Genomic DNA, 17,211 nt, shown 5'->3' on the forward strand with positions numbered 1-17,211 from the left:
GCTAATTTCTTAAATTTAATACATATTATAATTTACATAATTAATTAATAAAGACAAAATAACTTTTTTTTTTCATAATATTAATTGCTGTTCAATTATCATAATTGTTATCATTTAAGATAAAAAAATAATTTATTTTAATATTATAATTATAATTCGAATTTACAAAAATATAACAATATTTTTTAATTAAATTTGAATATTTTTATTATTATTTATCTACTGATATCATGATGATGCTTTTATATTTTTTAAAATTTTTTATTTAATTATTTTTATAAGTGATGGTATATTTAGATTTTATAGAATAATTAATTTATTTTTTCACAAAAATAGATTATAAAAAGTGATAAAAAAATTGAAAATATAAATTAGATATATAAAGACTAAAAATAAAGTATTAAAACTATAAATTTAAATAATCAAACTATATAAAAAAATGTTAAAAATAACTTTGATAAAAATAAAATTTAAATTAAATATATAAAAATTAATTTCTATTAAATTTTTACATGTTACAATAATTTACCTAGCATAATATATCAACAGAAACCTGGTTGCTTAAACAAAGCAGAGAAATAGCGTCAGCGTCAAGACAGTATCTTAGAGTATATGTATGTATAGAGTGTATATATATGCTCATATCTCTACCTTACCACAAAAAGGAAGCAAACATATAAAAGAAAGCGAAATTGATGGAATCATGAGATGGACAATTGCATGACATTTTACAATTCGTCAGCAATGAAAAAATATCTCTGCATATTTGGTCCCGATATCTTCCATACGAAAATTTTCAAATTTAACGCTTTCATGGTTGCTTTTATTTTAAGTCGTATGGCTACTTTGCCACCACCTATCATATGATGTCAAATGTATGTACCCTTTCGTTTTGTGTTTTATTTTTCCTCCCTCTCCCAATGGTGATGGAGACCCTTATGTCTTCTAGTGAAGGAGGATTGATTAGAGTCTCTGTTTTGATGATTACTCTTATACCCATTAGAGGACTTTCATGCATATGGCCTTAAACTAAAATTTTATGCAGTTTCCTTCATTCCTTGGTATTTATTTTTGCCAAGTTGCTGGTAACTTGATATGGACCGCATAGTCGATAAGAAGTATGTTTGCTCTATCTTCACCGTCTAAAAATTTTGAACTTGAATTCTTTGAAAGAGACAAATTTCTTTTCCTAAATGACCATTATCATGCGTGAAGACATATAGGTATTTAAAAAAAAATTGGAAACTTGCACCGAGAGCCAACATATAATAGCGATAGAGGCAAGAGGCAGAGGAAATTTTGTTTGGTAGCTTTGCCCACGTTTCTCACCCTGGACATCAGTGCCGGCTAAGCCTGTTCATTTCACATCAGCACATAGAAAATGCCATTAATGATAACAACTTTCACAACCCATGGATAAATATCAGGCAAGAAAATGGGATTCGAATGTAATTGTGCGAGGGCCACACTTACATTGGAAGGCCTAATATCTGGGTAATGGCAGCATTTCACTTTAGTTGATGGTTGAATGAATCAGCAAAAACCAAGTTGGCAATAAAGTTGTATCCTTTAACAACTTTTAACAAAATGAGTAATGACCAAACCACTATCTCTCAAGTCTCAAATCCTAATGACATTTGCATTATACTTACTTGAAAACATTAACCCCACCATCACAAATCCCATGTTTAATTAGCATGGCATTACGTGTACTTTTCTTGTAATCATTTTCTTTAATACATTAGTCGTGGACAACCACATTCCTCATATACGCCAAATTTAGAGGTGACATGGCCCAATATTTGATCTGAATCTGATAACCTAAATATGTATCAAACAGCAGACTGGAAAACCTTAGAGAACACCCATTAATGAAAAATCACTTCCAAAATTTGATACATCGAAAGAAGAAAACCAGAAAACATAAAGTTGAAAATCCCAACATCACTCACTGTACAGATAGTACAATCATAGATACTAATTTGATCCAAATTATCACCAACCAATAAAGACATGCTTTTCTTTTGTTTTCTTTCCTTTTTCTAGATTATTTCCTCTGTAAGTTCTTGTAAGACCTACCTAGCAAATAACACACGCATTAGGATCTTCTTCAACACTTCTAGCATAATAGTAGGTTGTCATATGAGGATTATATGCCTTATAAGCCTTAACAAGCTCAGCCACATCGTCTTTCTCTTTGGTCTCTTTCTTGGGCTCTTCCTTCTTCTTTGGCTCCTGTTTCTTGGGCTCTTCCTTCTTCTTTTCAGGCTCTTTTGCTGGTCCTACAGAAACTATTTCTGTGTGGCAGAGCTTTCTCAGTTTGCCCACTATATGTACTGGATCAACGTCCCCAGTTACCGTCAATTTCTTGTCCTTCATGTCCAGGGAGATCGATTCGACTCCTACAAATTTGCAATACAAGCAAGAACCGCTCAGGTTTTTTTTTTTTAATCAAAATTTAGATACCCTTTAAGATCTGGATTTTCATTCTTTGATAAAGACAACGATGGAAAAGAAGGAAAATTTTAAAATTCCCCTCTTTCATTTTCTGAGATGACAAACAGAGGCTTTAGTTTAAAAGCAGAGGGATGAAATTCCATACCTGAAAGGCCAGAAACTTTCTTCATGGCTTTTTTCTTTTCTTTGTCATCGTGTAGCTCCAATTTCAACACTACTTTCTGCAACAAATTCCAAGATCATATATTACTTACAATAGATCGATTTCGAAATAATCAAATCACAATCTTTGAATATTACAGATGAAGTGAAAATAATGTAGATAAATAACCACGCACGCATATTTCCGATAGAAAATATCGCTAAATTATCTAAAAGGATTTCATATCAGGGAGAACGGAGATAACTAGCAAAGCAAAGATCCATAGATAAAACTCTGACCTTCATATTTATAAGTTAAGAAATCCGAACTTGAACTTGCAAAGAGAACTGCAGACCAAAGCCACAAAAGGCTGAGAGGCAGGAGACGAGATAAAAGGCAAAGAGAAATTAAAGGCCCGGCGGTGAACGAAGGTATGATAAAGGGGCATAAATTTAAAGGGGGAGAAACGATACTGTGCCTGCGGGAGTCGACCAAAAGGTCATTAGTCTACGGTCAATGCCCAATAAAAGAAGGACCAGCAAACGTATGCGAATCGTCTATTCCTTTATTGAAAAAACGACATCGTTCTCCATTATTGCACTTTTCAATAGTGCAGTGCTTTACCTTTCGTTTGGGTTTCCAGGAAACTACAGTACACATTGCGTGGCCTTCGCAAGTGGCTAGTAAAGGACAAAAGTACTGAAAATGAGAAATTTATTATGGCTAGATGCGTCAAGTTAATCATTATATACACGAAACTCCCTCTCCCTCTCCATCTAAGGGTTTTAATTTGGTCCCTCTCACTCACGTGGTGGGGGAAGATCCCGTCAATGCAAGAAATTTAAAAAAGGGCGTGCTTCCTCGTTGGTTCAACCGTCGAATTTTCAATCTCTGATCGCTGCTGCTGTGTAGTCCTTGTTTTCTTTCATTTTATATACCCCGTTCCCACGTGAGTTCTCCCCGTAGCTACTGCTAATTTGCTCCAGGCTCCATTTTTAAACAAAGCAATTCGTCTTCTGGAGCACTTTGTGACATGCTTGGTAACTGTTTAAAATTTTCTGGAAGGATTGTTAAGGCAATGTATGGCTAGGCAGCAGCAATTTTATTGGGAACTCAAAAAGTACGGGACTTAATTAGTAAGATTTCTTCTTGTTTTCGTCGATGTCCCTGCAATTCATTCATATGAGTCGTTACAATTTGAAAGTTCTAACCCAAGTGAATATTTTCACATGGTCGAAGAAGTTGATAACTGATAAATAAATTGCAAATTTTTTATATTTTTATATGATAGAATGCTAAAAATTAGAGAACTTGCCTATACTAACTATTTTTTCTTAACGATTTCAAAAACCTATCTTCAATGTGTATATTATTTATACATCAGCAATATTAAGATTAATTACTTAATCAATTATTAATTATTTAATCAATCCCTTCTTATTTATTATTATTATTTAGTATAAATCATTCGGTATTCAAAACTCACTGATCCGACTAATTTAGATTTGTGTCAATAAAATGCTCCTCTTAAATTTTAATTACTTGAGGCTATTTATTTTTTTAATAATAAAAAAATAACAAAATGTAACAAAATAAAATTTTAAAAAAAATATTATTATATTTTATTATGGTAACAGTGGCATACCAATCTACAATAAGGTCAGTCTCAAAAAGATTAATAAAAAAAAGTACATTAAGATAATGTCCAGCGAAGCCTTGCAAGATCCAAAATGAAGATGGCACAGAATATTAGAATATTCTTCTACTCCTTGATTGGAAGTAACACCGTAGGCTTTAAGAAGCCCATCTGTATCTCTTTTTGTTTTTTTTTTTTAACGTCTCTTTCTTTCTCTTCTTATTTCTTCTACTCTTCTGTTCAGGTTTTTTTGCTCATTCAACGGAGATTATCTTTGTGCAATGGCATTTCCTCAACTTTTTTACTACGATAATTGGATCAACGTCTCCGATTACTGTCAATTTTTTACCTTTTAAATCAGCGGAGATTGAATCAATACCTACAAATGAAGGGGTCAAATAGTTAATTTATTTAGTTCCTTGGTGCACAAATTAAATAAAGAAAAGATTAAAAAAAAAAGGTTTAGTTTAAATTGAATACCTGGAAGGCCACAAACTGTCTTCATGGCTTTTTGCCTATCATTCTCATCAAATGATTCCAATGCCAGCACTAGTTTCTGCCGCAAAATATTATTATATATCAGTACATAATTAAAATTAATAATTAAAGTCATTTCTAAAGCATAACCTTAATCAAAGTTTAATCAATCAAATAATAATTTACACCAGCGTTTTCAAAGAAAAAAAATTAAAATAAGTTGAAATTTAGAAGATGAAGAATCCCCAAAAGTGACAGGTAACAAATAGAATAAAATATATGACTGTCACCTTCATCTCTCTGAGCTCAGAAAATCTATGATAGAAAAACCAACTGACAAAAAACAATGCACTGATAGTAAAGGGGAGGAGAAGGCGAGTAAAAGAAACTAAAAACTTAGAAGTGATGATGAAAATTATTTGATGCTATTGATTATTGCATTGTATTTAAAGACTGATTGCATTTGCATCCGAGGAAGCATCCACCGAGTCGACCGAGTCAACCGAAATCAATTGACTAGAAAAAGTATTGTCTTGTGGGCTGTGGCCAATACGAGTCAATGTTTGCAAAGTTGTGGGACCCATAAGAAATGATACGCGGCCTATAATTAGCGGTTCTGTCCAGCGCATGAATCATATGATAAGTGGTTGGTGTAACAGTTTTTAATTTTAATCGACAAAATAAATTAAATTAATTAAATTTAATATTTTATTTAATTCATTTATATTACATTTAAATTATAGGATTTAAATTTAAAATTTAAATGTTTAAGATGAATTTAAAATAATAAGGTAAAATTAGCTATTTAAATCTTTTATACATGAGATTTGAATTAAATTGAAATTTATTTTTATCTAAGATTTCAAACTGGTTTGAAATTAAAATCTTTAATAACCAAGTTTTTTTATGAACTTTAAATTGTATTAGATCAAAATTGAAGATTTGTTTTTTTTTTTAAATTCGACTATTAAATTATTTTTTCGAATTAAATTCAAAATAAAATTATTGAAACGGTTTCAAACTGATCGGGCAATCCGATTCAGGATCTAGGCCACGAAGCGGACCGTGAAGTGAGGCTAGAGTCAACCCAAGTCATTCGCAACAAGAAATCTCGCGGTCAATGATTAAAAATTTGCGCGTTTGAAAAAAATAAAAAAATTGATTGATTCCAGGACCTCCATCTCAGCCATCACGATAGAACAATTGCCAAGATTCAAAAACCACCAACCTGTACACGAACTGATCAAACCTTAACATTTGCATTTTCAAAAATGTTGATTCATTACAATCACACCTATATATGCAATAAAAATAAATTCAATTTATGCACTTTAAAAAATTATTTATAAAAGATATGAAATATATTTATTCACGTATATAATATGTGGTTTTACAATTACCACAATAATTGAAAAATATTTTACTTTTAAACTTTTTATTTGTCATTAGCCTTTTAGAATAAAATAAAATTCCATTCTCAAATGGTTATATTGTCTGCATTAGTATTTTAATTCGGAGAATATTCATCCATGTTTTAGTTTTTCAACAACCACTAAATACAATATTTTCCCTTGAAATTAAAAAAAAAAATCTGAAATATAAGGGATTATTATTTGTTGTTTTAGCAAAAAAAATCATAATAATAATAATAATAATAATATATATGGATGATAATAATGATAATAAAGTAATGATCTCTATAAATAAAATTTTATGAAAAATCATTGAGAGTGAAGTACCTTATTATTTTTTAAAAAAATTTGATTTTAAATTCATACTTATTACAAAAATTTTATATTATAAATAAAAATATATCATTAAGAAAATGTAAAAATTAATTCAAATACATCATTATCAGTCATTATTCATAAAAATTTTCATTAAAATTTTAGAAAATAAATGAAATATAGTTGTTGGTGAATGATGCCTCTACAGTAGTAAAGAAAAATTAATGTTTTCTTATGATTACCTTGAATTCTCTTAAAGGAACTCAGTTGTTAATTATTGCTTTCTTAATTAATTATTTTGTTGGTAGAACAACAACACAATAAGAGGAATAGTTTATATATATATATATATATATATTTAATTGTGCTGTGGTGATATTATTTGCTATCATACATCTCTCAATTCCATTCCGATAAATATTATTATACATTTAATAATTATAATAAATATATCTCTTGAAATCACGAACATACTTAATTAAAAGAGTTTTGTTAACCAATGATAATTAGAAGCTCATAGTTGTACCAACACTGTGTTTGAATAACTTTTTAGGGAGAAAAGAAAATAAAGAGAGATAAATAAATAATATTTTTTTTATTATTTTTTTTATTTCTGTTTAGATGAAAAGAAAATAAAAAAAATAAAAAATAAAAATAAAATTATTTTCCATCGTTTGAAAGGGATTGAAAATAAGGAAAAAAAAGTTGTGATAAATTTATAATTTAAAGCCACATATTTTAAAAAGGGACTTAAATATGAAGAATAATTTTATAATTTTATTATAAAAATCTACTTTTTTTTATATTTTATTTTATATTTTTTTATAAATTGAAAAGAAAATAATAAAGAAATTATAATATTTTTTTTCTTTCTTTATTTTTTACTATTTTCCAAATAAAAAAAAATATCAATCTCTCCTTATTTTTTTAAAATTATTTTCTCTCTTCTTATTTTTCAGACATCCAAACAAGGAGTGAGTGTGCAATTTACGTGAAGATATAGTGGAGGGACGAAGTAATCGAGACTGATAGAAGAGAATAAGTGGTTTGATTGATAATTTATTGGAAGCCACTAAAAACCGAAATAGGAATGTTTTGTCAAAAAAAATTAAGAAAAAAAAAAAAAGGAAAATATCAAAGACAAAGCAACAAGAGGAGAGAGAGGGCAGGGCACTTTCAATGGTGCAATTTTAGTAGGACCCACCTTAAATATCTTACGTTATGTGCTCTTAGGGGTATTGACCTTCGTGTGGCCATTTTATTGGCCACTCGGAACCGAGAGATACATGGGTCATCCCTCCGGAGGATAGCTATCTCTTCTTGTTATTTTATTCTTTAAAGAACCGACTATACTATGCTCCTGGAGTGAAAATCAGGTGCCTCGCAGACCATGCCAAGGTAAATAGCCCTACACTACAAATCTTTTTATTTAGCAACATATGATTCCAGCGTATAATATGAAAAAAGATTCATGAATTATTTATAAAATTCATATAAAAAGTATACTAATGTTATTAGATTAGTAATTTAACAATTAATTAATTATTTAATAAGATAAAATTTGAAAATCAAATTTTAATTATTTTAGTCCCATTATATATATATATACACACACACGGGGATTTATTTGAGAGGTGTTGTTTTTGTTTTAGGAAAAAAAAAAAAAAACTCAAAAAGTAAGCTCACCAGGAAAGGATTAAAAAATTACTGTTGTGATACGTGGCATATTCTTATACGCCAATCGCCAACAATAAACGAAAAGTCGAAAAGCATCAGATTCTAGCTCGATGCTTGCTATAAGCACCCTTCGTGTCTCTGCAAAAGAGTTGTTTCTCCTTTAATATGATAATTCAAAGCTAAAACCCCAAATCTCAATATCTCATATGGTCTCAAAAAATCCGAACCTGCAAGACGGATTCTACTTGGAACCGAACGGAATGGCCCTACCCGGATTTGGACCCGTCGCCGCTGCATCCACTACATCTTCATCGGAGGATCCGTCTAAGAAGATCCGAAAACCCTACACCATCACCAAGTCCAGAGAAAGCTGGACCGAACCTGAGCACGACAAGTTCCTCGAAGCTCTTCAACTGTAATTTCCTCATCATTTCCTTGAATTTACTGAAATTGTTTAGCTTCTATTTCAATTTGGGTTTGCTTCACTATATGTGAATTTAGTATGTTTTAATTCAGTTAGGTAGCTAATTTTGTTCGGCCTGGCTTGAGATGTGCTTGAATTCTTATTTGGAGGACAAGAAAATTGAATTTAAGGAATACAGTTGGTTAAGGAGTTCTGAGATGGAGTATATATGTAGAGTGGGATTGTATTTCTTTTGCCAATTAAATAGTGTGTCAATGTTCTTTGTTTTGGATTTGAGTCTGTTGCAGTAAGTAGATATGGAATGCTTTTGAAAAGGTTCTAACTAATTGACGGTAATGTTTCCTCATAATTTTGCCAAAAGTAAAAAAACGACTGACTTATGAGCTGAACAATGCAATGGAAGCGTAGGTTTACGGAGGCGCCCTCCTGAAATCATTAATAAATATTTCAGTATTGAAAAATTACTTTAGCAAAACATCAGTAAAAAATGGGGAAGAAATGGTAATTATTAATCTAATGTTGGACATAAGCTATTCAAAGTATAGGTACAGTTGCCTCCCACCCCCCTTTTCACAATGCTGCAATTTAGTAATGTAGTGTACGTGATTTATTTCGTGTTTCATTTATAAACACAGAAAATGATGAGACCAGCAGACAGGATTGATGCCATATATCAATTTTCTATGTTGCAGAATTATTTCAGAAGAGGCGTCTCATTTTTGCAATAACAATCTCATGATTTTTGGGCTCAATTTTGTTGGAAACTTCTATCCAAAAATGAATTAACTATTCCTGACAATAGGGATTTCATGGTTGTTAAGTTCCTCTTTATCCTGTTTTCTTCATGCACACCCTTATCATGTTTACGTTAATCCTTTTCAGCTTTGATCGTGACTGGAAAAAGATTAAAGCATTTGTTGGGTCAAAATCAGTTATTCAGGTATCAAAGATAATTTTGTAGTTTAAATTGTCCTTAACGAAGTGTAATTGTTGTTCCCCCTTGTATTTTCATTCTCATTGTCAAAGATTCAATATTGCTGGTCCTCTCTCATGTTTTGGTAGCGTCTGTTGCATGATTGTTTGTATTTTCTGTTACTTATTTGATTTAAATGTTGGAGTAACCATGAATGTTACTCCAGCCATTTTGTGTCATTTGGTGAAGCAAGGATATTGTCATAAATAATTTACATCAACTAAAATAGACTGTACACTTTCTTACACGGATTTTTCACTGTAGTTATTGCAGCAATTTCTCAATGAATAGGAAGTATATGTTTAAATGACATAATTGGTATGGTTTCATCTAACCCACCCGGCAACCCTTTCACCCTTTTTTGTTCTTTTTTCAAAAGCACCAATACCTAAAAGAAAAATTGTAAGTGATATTATGCAGATACGTAGTCATGCACAGAAGTATTTTTTAAAGGTTCAGAAGAATGGAACCAATGAACACTTGCCTCCCCCTAGGCCTAAAAGGAAGGCTGCTTATCCATATCCACAGAAAGCCACAAAAAATGGTGAGAATGGTATATTTTTAAGCATATTTAGCTATTCCAATATGGAAATCAGAAAAGTCATTTAACTTTTTGTATTTCTCAATATTTGACAGCCCCAATGCTCTCACAGCCTCCTGGATCCTTTCAATCATCAACTGCTCTTATTGAACCTGGATTTGTTCAAAGGCCTGATTCCACTTCAATGCCTATGAACCCTACAACTAGTGCTGCTGCAGCTTCCTGGTCAAATAATTTGCCAGCGGTCAGTTTATCAAATCAAACAAAAGGTTTAAAACACTCTTCCTATTTCAAATGTCAATACATCTTTGCAAAATAATTCCCTGATCTCATTTGCTTCCAAATTATGTGTGCTTTATGCGGTTACTAGTGGCGGCAAATAATTGTTGCATTGGCACTGAGAGTGCTCCTAGAACAAAACAAATTGGGGAAACAGCTGAGCTAGAGAATCATGGCCATCCATTGAGAGGTAAGGTTTTCCTTTCATTCGTACATATTAATTGTAGTTGTTATGTGGATAATGATATCAAATGGTAAGAACATTTCAATATTGGTTTTAAATTATTCCGAACTAAAAGTAGATTTGGTTCATGGCCATGGGTGGGTCCAACTTAATAAAAGAGGGGTCAATTGACCCTTGTTTTTATTAAAATATTTCATATAAATAAATATAAAATTTTAAATTGACTCCTCACAAATTTAATTATTGAACCCTCTTTTTGATAAACATAAAAATAAATTGCTTATTTGTATGACTTGCTTGAATTTAGTAGCCTTTTTTTTCACATGAAAGTATTGGTTAGATTGACTTAGTTTTATCCTACTAAATTTTTAGATATTAAAGTTTTAATACTTGAAAATCAATTTGAAAACTTTATTTTTGATATGCAAATTTTTTATATGTTGACTGCAGAGAAAAATTTTTCTATATCCACCACTGTTCATGGCAAGTTTACAGAGTTAAATTAGAATGTAATTTGACAAATCTCTGAAGCCTACACATGCCACTCATGTTTGTATGTCAGCGTCCAGATGCACATGCGCATCTGCGATATCCTTGAGTGGATGTAGTTATCTGTCGTTGTTGATTTGATGCTAGCATCATCATTTAGTAATTCACATAACTAATTGATAAGGCTGCTTTACTTTAGTTGTAGAATGATGCTTACCAGCATTTGCCTTTTCTTCATTATAGTTAAGTTTGAAGAACCATAAGTGATTTACCTGAATGGTGGCAACTACTAGATTATTTAGACTCAACTCAACTCAACTCAACTAAGCCTTTATCCAAAAAATTTGAGGTATGTTATATGGATTCGTTTTCTCCACTCTAAACGATTTTGGGTTAAATCCTCAGAAATGTGTAATACTTCTAGGTTATGTTGTACTACTCTCCTCCAAGTCAATTTAGGTCTACCTCTTTTTTCTTTCTATCTTTTAACCTAATGTGCTCTACTTGTCTAACTGGAGCCTCCGTATGTCTACGCTTCACATGACTAAACCACCTCAATCTCACTTCTCTCAACTTATCCTCAATTGGCACCACTCCTACCTTTTCTCTAATACTCTCATTACGGACTTTATCTAGTCTAGTATGGCCACTCATCCACCTTAACATTCTCATCTCTGCAACTCTTATCTTAGACGCATACGACTCTTTCAATGCCCAACACTCACTACCATATAACATAGCCGGTCGTATGGCTGTACGGTAAAATTTTCCTTTCAACTTATTAGGAATCTTGTGATCACATAAAACTCTCGTGGCACGTCTCCACTTCAACCATCCGGCTTTAATCCTATGACTAACATCATCCTCACATCCCCTATCTACTTGAAGGACTGAGCCGAGATATTTAAAGTGATTACTTTGGGATAGTACCACTCCATCCAAACTAATTTCTTCCATATCACCAGTTTGGCCTTCACTGAACTTGCAATGCATGTAATCTGTCTACGTTCTACTTAACTTAAAGCCCTTTGACTCTAGAGTACTTTTTCAAAACTCTAGCTTTCTATTGACTCCTTCTCGCGTCTCATCTATCAGAACAATATCATCCGCAAACATCATGCATCAAGGAATACTCTCTTGTATATGTTTCGTCAATTCATTTAAAACTAGTGTAAAAAGGTAAGGGCTTATAGCTGATCTTTGGTGTAATCCAACTGAGATCGAAAAATCTCTTGTGTCCCTTCTCACTGTGCGCACAATAGTAGTTGCTCCTTCATACATATCTTTCAACACTTGTATGTACCTAATAAATACCTTCTTTTGTTCTAACACACTCCATAAAACATCTCTTGGAACACTATTATAAGCTTTCTCCAAATCAATAAAAACCATGTGTAGATCTTTCTTCACATCTCTATATTTCTCCATCAAGCTTCTAACGAGAAAGATTACTTCCATAGTTGAACGACCGGGCATGAAGTCAAATTAATTGAGAGAGATAGAAGTATCATGACGTAGTCGATGCTCCACAACTCTCTCACACAACTTCATAGTATGGCTCATTAGTTTAATTCCCCTATAATTCGATCAACTCTGTATGTCTTCCTTATTTTTAAAAAAAGGTACTAAAATACTCCTCCATTCATCAGGCATTTTCTTTGAGTTTAGAATCTTATTAAATAATTTAGTTAACCATGCCACTCCCATATCTCCCAAACACTTCCACACTTTAATTTGTATTCCATTGAGTCCACAGACTTTACCCACTTTCATTCTCTTAAGTGCTTCCTTTACTTCTAAAGATCTAATCTTTCTAGTATAATTCACATTCTTTTCTATTGTTCTATAGTCTATATTCACGCTATTACCATTTTGACCATTATTAAAGAGATCATTAAAATAATTTCTCCATTTTTCTTTAATGTCCTCATCTTTCACCAACACTTTTCGTTCTTTATCCTTAATGCACCTAACTTGATTGAGATCTTGACATTTGCTTTCTCTCATCCTTGCTAATCTATAAATATCTTTCTCCCCTTCTTTAGTTTCAAGTTTCTCATATAATTTTTTAAAGGCTTGTGCTCTTGCTTGACTAACTGCCTTTTTTGCCTCTTTCTTTGCTATCTTGTACTGTTCATATGCCTCATTATTATCACATTTAGGTAATTTCTTATACCATTCCCTTTTTCTCTTCACTGCATTTTGTACTTCCTCATTCCACCACTATCTCTCTTTTGAGGGTGGTCCATGTCCTTTAGACTCTCCAAGTACTTTGCTAGCTACTTCTCTAATCTTTGATGCCACCTGTATCCACATGCCATTGGCCTCCATATCCAGCTTCCATGCTTCGGACTCGAAAAGCTCATTTTTGAACTTCACTTGCTTTACTCCTTTGAACTCCCACCACTTTGTTCGAGCTACACTATTTCTTCTGACCTTACTTGAATTGTTCCTAAACTTGACATCCAAGACCACTAACCGATGTTGACTTGTTAAAGCCTCTCCTGGAATAATCTTGCAATCCTTGCATAGAGCTCTATTTGTCTTCCTGGTTAAGAGGAAGTTGATTTGGCTTCTATATTGTCCACTTTTGAAAGTCACTAAATGTAACTCTCTTTTTATAAAGTAGGTATTTGCTAGTATTAGGTTGTATGCCATAGCAAAATCTAGGATGCTTTTTCCCTCCTCATTTCGACTGTCAAAACCAAAATCTCCATGAATATTCTCATAACCTTGCCTATCACTTCCTACATATCTATTCAAATCTCCACCAATGAAAACATTCTCTTCATTCGGTATGTTTTGCATTAAATCATCCATATCTTCCCAAAACCTTTGTTTACTCTCACTATCTAGTCCTATTTGTGGGGCATAAGCACTAACTACATTTATTGTTTCTCCTTCTAGTACTAGCTTTACTAGTATAATTCTATCTCCTACTCTTTTCACAGCTATTACAGCGTCTTTCAATGTCCTGTCTATGATTATGCCCACTCCGTTCTTATTTCTCTCCTTTCCGGTAAACCACAGTTTGTACCCTGAATTACCCACTTCCTTGCTTTTCTCTCCTACCCATTTAGTCTCCTGAATGCAAGCAATATTCACCCTTCTCCTTTCCAAGGTATCCACAAGCTCCATTAATTTTCCTGTAAGTGATCCAACATTCCAAGTACCAACCCTGATACTCCTCCTATTCTGTTCCTTCCTAATTGGTCTCCTTCTATAATATCTTTTATTGTTTTCTATGTCTATCTTGTGTTCTGTTCCATTATCTGTTCTACTATCTGTCCTATGGACTAATTTCTTTACCCATACTCATCCATGATGTGGGAACTCTTGCTCACTTAACACCATACTCGGGTGCCGGCATGGCGCGTCACTTTCGGTGAATGCCTTGCACTCTTGCATATTTCTCACTACACCTGGGCTCCGATCTAGCGCGTCGTAAGTAGAGGACGCCCCAACGTTTATATCATTTGAATCCATATCATAAGATGTGACGAAATTTTTACGCTGGTTGTCACCTACCGCAACCATCCTCTTTTATCCGGGCTTTGGACCGACTAAGCGCAAACTACTAGATTATTTAGACGCATATCCTAATTTCTGGTAGTAGGTGTCTGTGAAAATTTGACTTCTTTCTCTGATATCAAATCTGTAACAAATTGGCACTTGTTTGGTGGTTGTCTACATTTTGCTTACCAAATAGAATTACCATAGATTTTAATGTATTCCGCATATTATATCATCAAATTGTAAGTTCAAGTAATCCATCATAATATTCAGACCTTCATATGTATTACTAAATTTGCTTGTTAGTGTATTTTGTTGTCCTATTTTCTCCCTTTTTAATCTTATGCTTAGCATATTGTTTTTACTTTTGGGTAGACATAGAGAGGCCTGAAAAACTATTGAATTATGTGAGTCGGAGATAATTATATTATAATTTGTATTTCATTATACTCGAGCACTTATTAGCATTCATACTGTCTCTTATTTGCAGTTCTGCCTGACTTTGCTCAAGTATACAGCTTTATTGGCAGTGTCTTTGATCCAAATGCTACCAATCATCTGTATAGACTTAAAAAAATGGACACTATAGATGTTGAGACGGTGTGTCTTCTTTTCAACTTGTATTTTTTTTTTCTTTGTAGGTGCTCTTATATATCAGTTTCTCATATAATTATATTAGCAAAGTTGGTTCTAGAGTAGTTGAGCACAGCTTTAACAATATAAGTATTTGTTTTTCTTTATTTCCTGTTCAGGTGCTGTTGTTGATGAGAAACCTCTCTATCAATCTGACCAGTCCTGATTTTGAAGATCATGTAAGTGGCATTTCTATAAAGAACACACTTTCTTTGTTGTTATTTATCAGCTTATGTTTTTTGACACTGCATTCTATTTGTAGCTATGCGTGCATATGTGATCTATCCACAGTTTCTGTTCTAAATTATGTCCATATAAACATCATTTTTCATTCAACTCAACTCAACTAAGTCTTGATCCTAAAAATTTATTAGGGTCGGCTATATGGATTCACTTTCTCCGCATTATTTTTCATTCAATAAGACAAAATTATTTCTTTATCTGTTACATATCAGATACTCTTTAGATGTACCCTTCTTGCCTTTGTGTCAGATAGCAAGCTGATTGGCTTTTCTTTATGTCATATCGGTTGAATCTAATAGAACCTGATAAAATATGTGTGAAACATGTCCAAAAATGAAAATGCTAGCACTAAGTGTCACTAGTGGGCCTCACCTATGCATTTGGTGCTCTCCTCATGCAACGGTTGTGGCCCCATCGCAGGTGGACTAATGACCAATTGACTTTTTCAAGTGCTTGAAATGTGTTACCATCACTTTTGTAGCAAGTAAATTCATTTTATTCACTTTGAATTTTGACATGCCTTCTGATATTGATACAGAGAAGGTTGCTCTCTTCTTATGAGATTGACACAGAAGCAATTGTTGCAAATGACACAGAAGCAATTGTTGCAAACAAAACCCTTAAAGACAATCTACCAAAGAACGTTGCTCAATTTGGGTGAGTAATGAGACCAAATGATGATGCTTCACCATTGTTGGATCTTGGATGTGCCTGAACTTCCATGCAGTTTTGCTACCCAATATTGAATCATCAAATGTGCCAGTGTGAAAGGCTACTGGTAGAAGTTTCAAGTGCCGTCTATTAATGGCATCTGCTACAATTTTTTTATTTGTCATTAGTTGCTCTCTGGGGATTATGCGTTCAGTTGTAGGTAACTTTCATTATTCCAGTATCATGTATATATTGGGGAAAAAAAACCTAAAAGAGTGTATAGTGATCCAAGTTTAGGTTTTCTTGTATAGTGCTGAATCACTTATGTATTCAAGTTTTGACTCGAATATTCCTATTCTAGGCTCCTGATTTTGTGCTTTTACCGTAGCCTATCCGGTCTGGAAACCCTGTAATTTTATTGGTTGTAGGACACTGAAAAATGCAAGAATGTATGGAATACGTGAATTGTCTTCAAATGCTGGATGTCAATGTTAAGATTTTGATTGATGAACGTCTACCATACGTGATCCTAGCAATCAGTCTCCACTAGGGGCACACATGGAATAAAATTTAACAACTGTCTTTAAACTTTTATGGTTGTAACAATATAGTTTTTTTAATTTTAGAATGTGATATAAAATTTCTTAAATTTTTAAATTTTATACAGTAAAATTTCTGTGACTTTCAATAATTGATTTTTTAGTTAGAAATTGATGTAAATAATTTTCATATAGTATTTTTATCAATAGTTCTCTTTCCTCTCTTATATAAAATATAAAATTATTTTCTCTGTATATGAAAAATTATTATATCTATAAAGAGGAGAATGATTCAATTTACATATGATTTAAGAGAGAAAAGAGAAATATTGATTAAGTTTCGTGTTGAGACTGTCCAGGTTAACGTTTAATTGAAAAATCGATAATTAGAAATTAAATGAATTTTACTATATAAAATATGAAAGTTGATAAAATTTTATGTTATATTTTTAAATTGATGGATTATAATAATATAATTAGATAAATTCAAAAATAATTATTAAAATTTATCCGGCACGTATGCGTTCCTTCCCTCGTTTTGCAAGATGGCAGGATCTTTTACTCTCAATTCCTGGAGAATGGGGGTGCGCATGTATCAAATGTAAGTCGCTTTATCGAGGATAATT

The 17,211-nt window shown here is 32.4% G+C and overlaps 2 protein-coding genes and 1 long non-coding RNA gene across 4 annotated transcripts; 1 reads left to right on the top strand and 2 right to left on the bottom strand.

Moving 5' to 3' along the window:
- Positions 1-1,845: 1,845 nt before the first annotated feature.
- LOC110658190 (heavy metal-associated isoprenylated plant protein 39) lies at positions 1,846-3,124 on the bottom strand. Its single transcript, XM_021815706.2, has 3 exons — positions 2,899-3,124; positions 2,603-2,678; positions 1,846-2,402 (listed from the first exon to the last, which is right to left on the bottom strand). The coding sequence occupies exons 1-3, from the start codon at positions 2,902-2,904 to the stop codon at positions 2,080-2,082; spliced, it is 405 nt and encodes a 134-aa protein (XP_021671398.1). The 5' UTR covers positions 2,905-3,124; the 3' UTR covers positions 1,846-2,079.
- Positions 3,125-4,197: 1,073 nt separating this feature from the next.
- LOC110658191 (uncharacterized) lies at positions 4,198-5,139 on the bottom strand. Its single transcript, XR_009145512.1, has 3 exons — positions 5,003-5,139; positions 4,716-4,791; positions 4,198-4,614 (listed from the first exon to the last, which is right to left on the bottom strand). It is a non-coding gene; the product is annotated as an uncharacterized LOC110658191 (long non-coding RNA).
- A 3,088-nt stretch (positions 5,140-8,227) lies between these two features.
- Positions 8,228-16,522, top strand: LOC110658189 (protein REVEILLE 6). Of its 2 annotated transcripts, none has more exons than XM_058139459.1 (8): positions 8,228-8,531; positions 9,423-9,480; positions 9,967-10,057; positions 10,150-10,323; positions 10,425-10,523; positions 15,010-15,119; positions 15,272-15,331; positions 15,934-16,522. In XM_058139459.1, the coding sequence occupies exons 1-8, from the start codon at positions 8,323-8,325 to the stop codon at positions 16,054-16,056; spliced, it is 924 nt and encodes a 307-aa protein (XP_057995442.1). In that variant the 5' UTR covers positions 8,228-8,322; the 3' UTR covers positions 16,057-16,522. The 2 variants fall into 2 exon arrangements, with proteins under 2 accessions (XP_057995442.1, XP_021671397.2); XM_021815705.2 differs by having other exon boundaries at positions 8,231-8,531; positions 9,934-10,057.
- Positions 16,523-17,211: the final 689 nt, after the last annotated feature.

This window comes from Hevea brasiliensis, chromosome 17, assembly GCF_030052815.1.
Source record: "Hevea brasiliensis isolate MT/VB/25A 57/8 chromosome 17, ASM3005281v1, whole genome shotgun sequence".
NCBI lineage: Eukaryota > Viridiplantae > Streptophyta > Magnoliopsida > Malpighiales > Euphorbiaceae > Hevea > Hevea brasiliensis.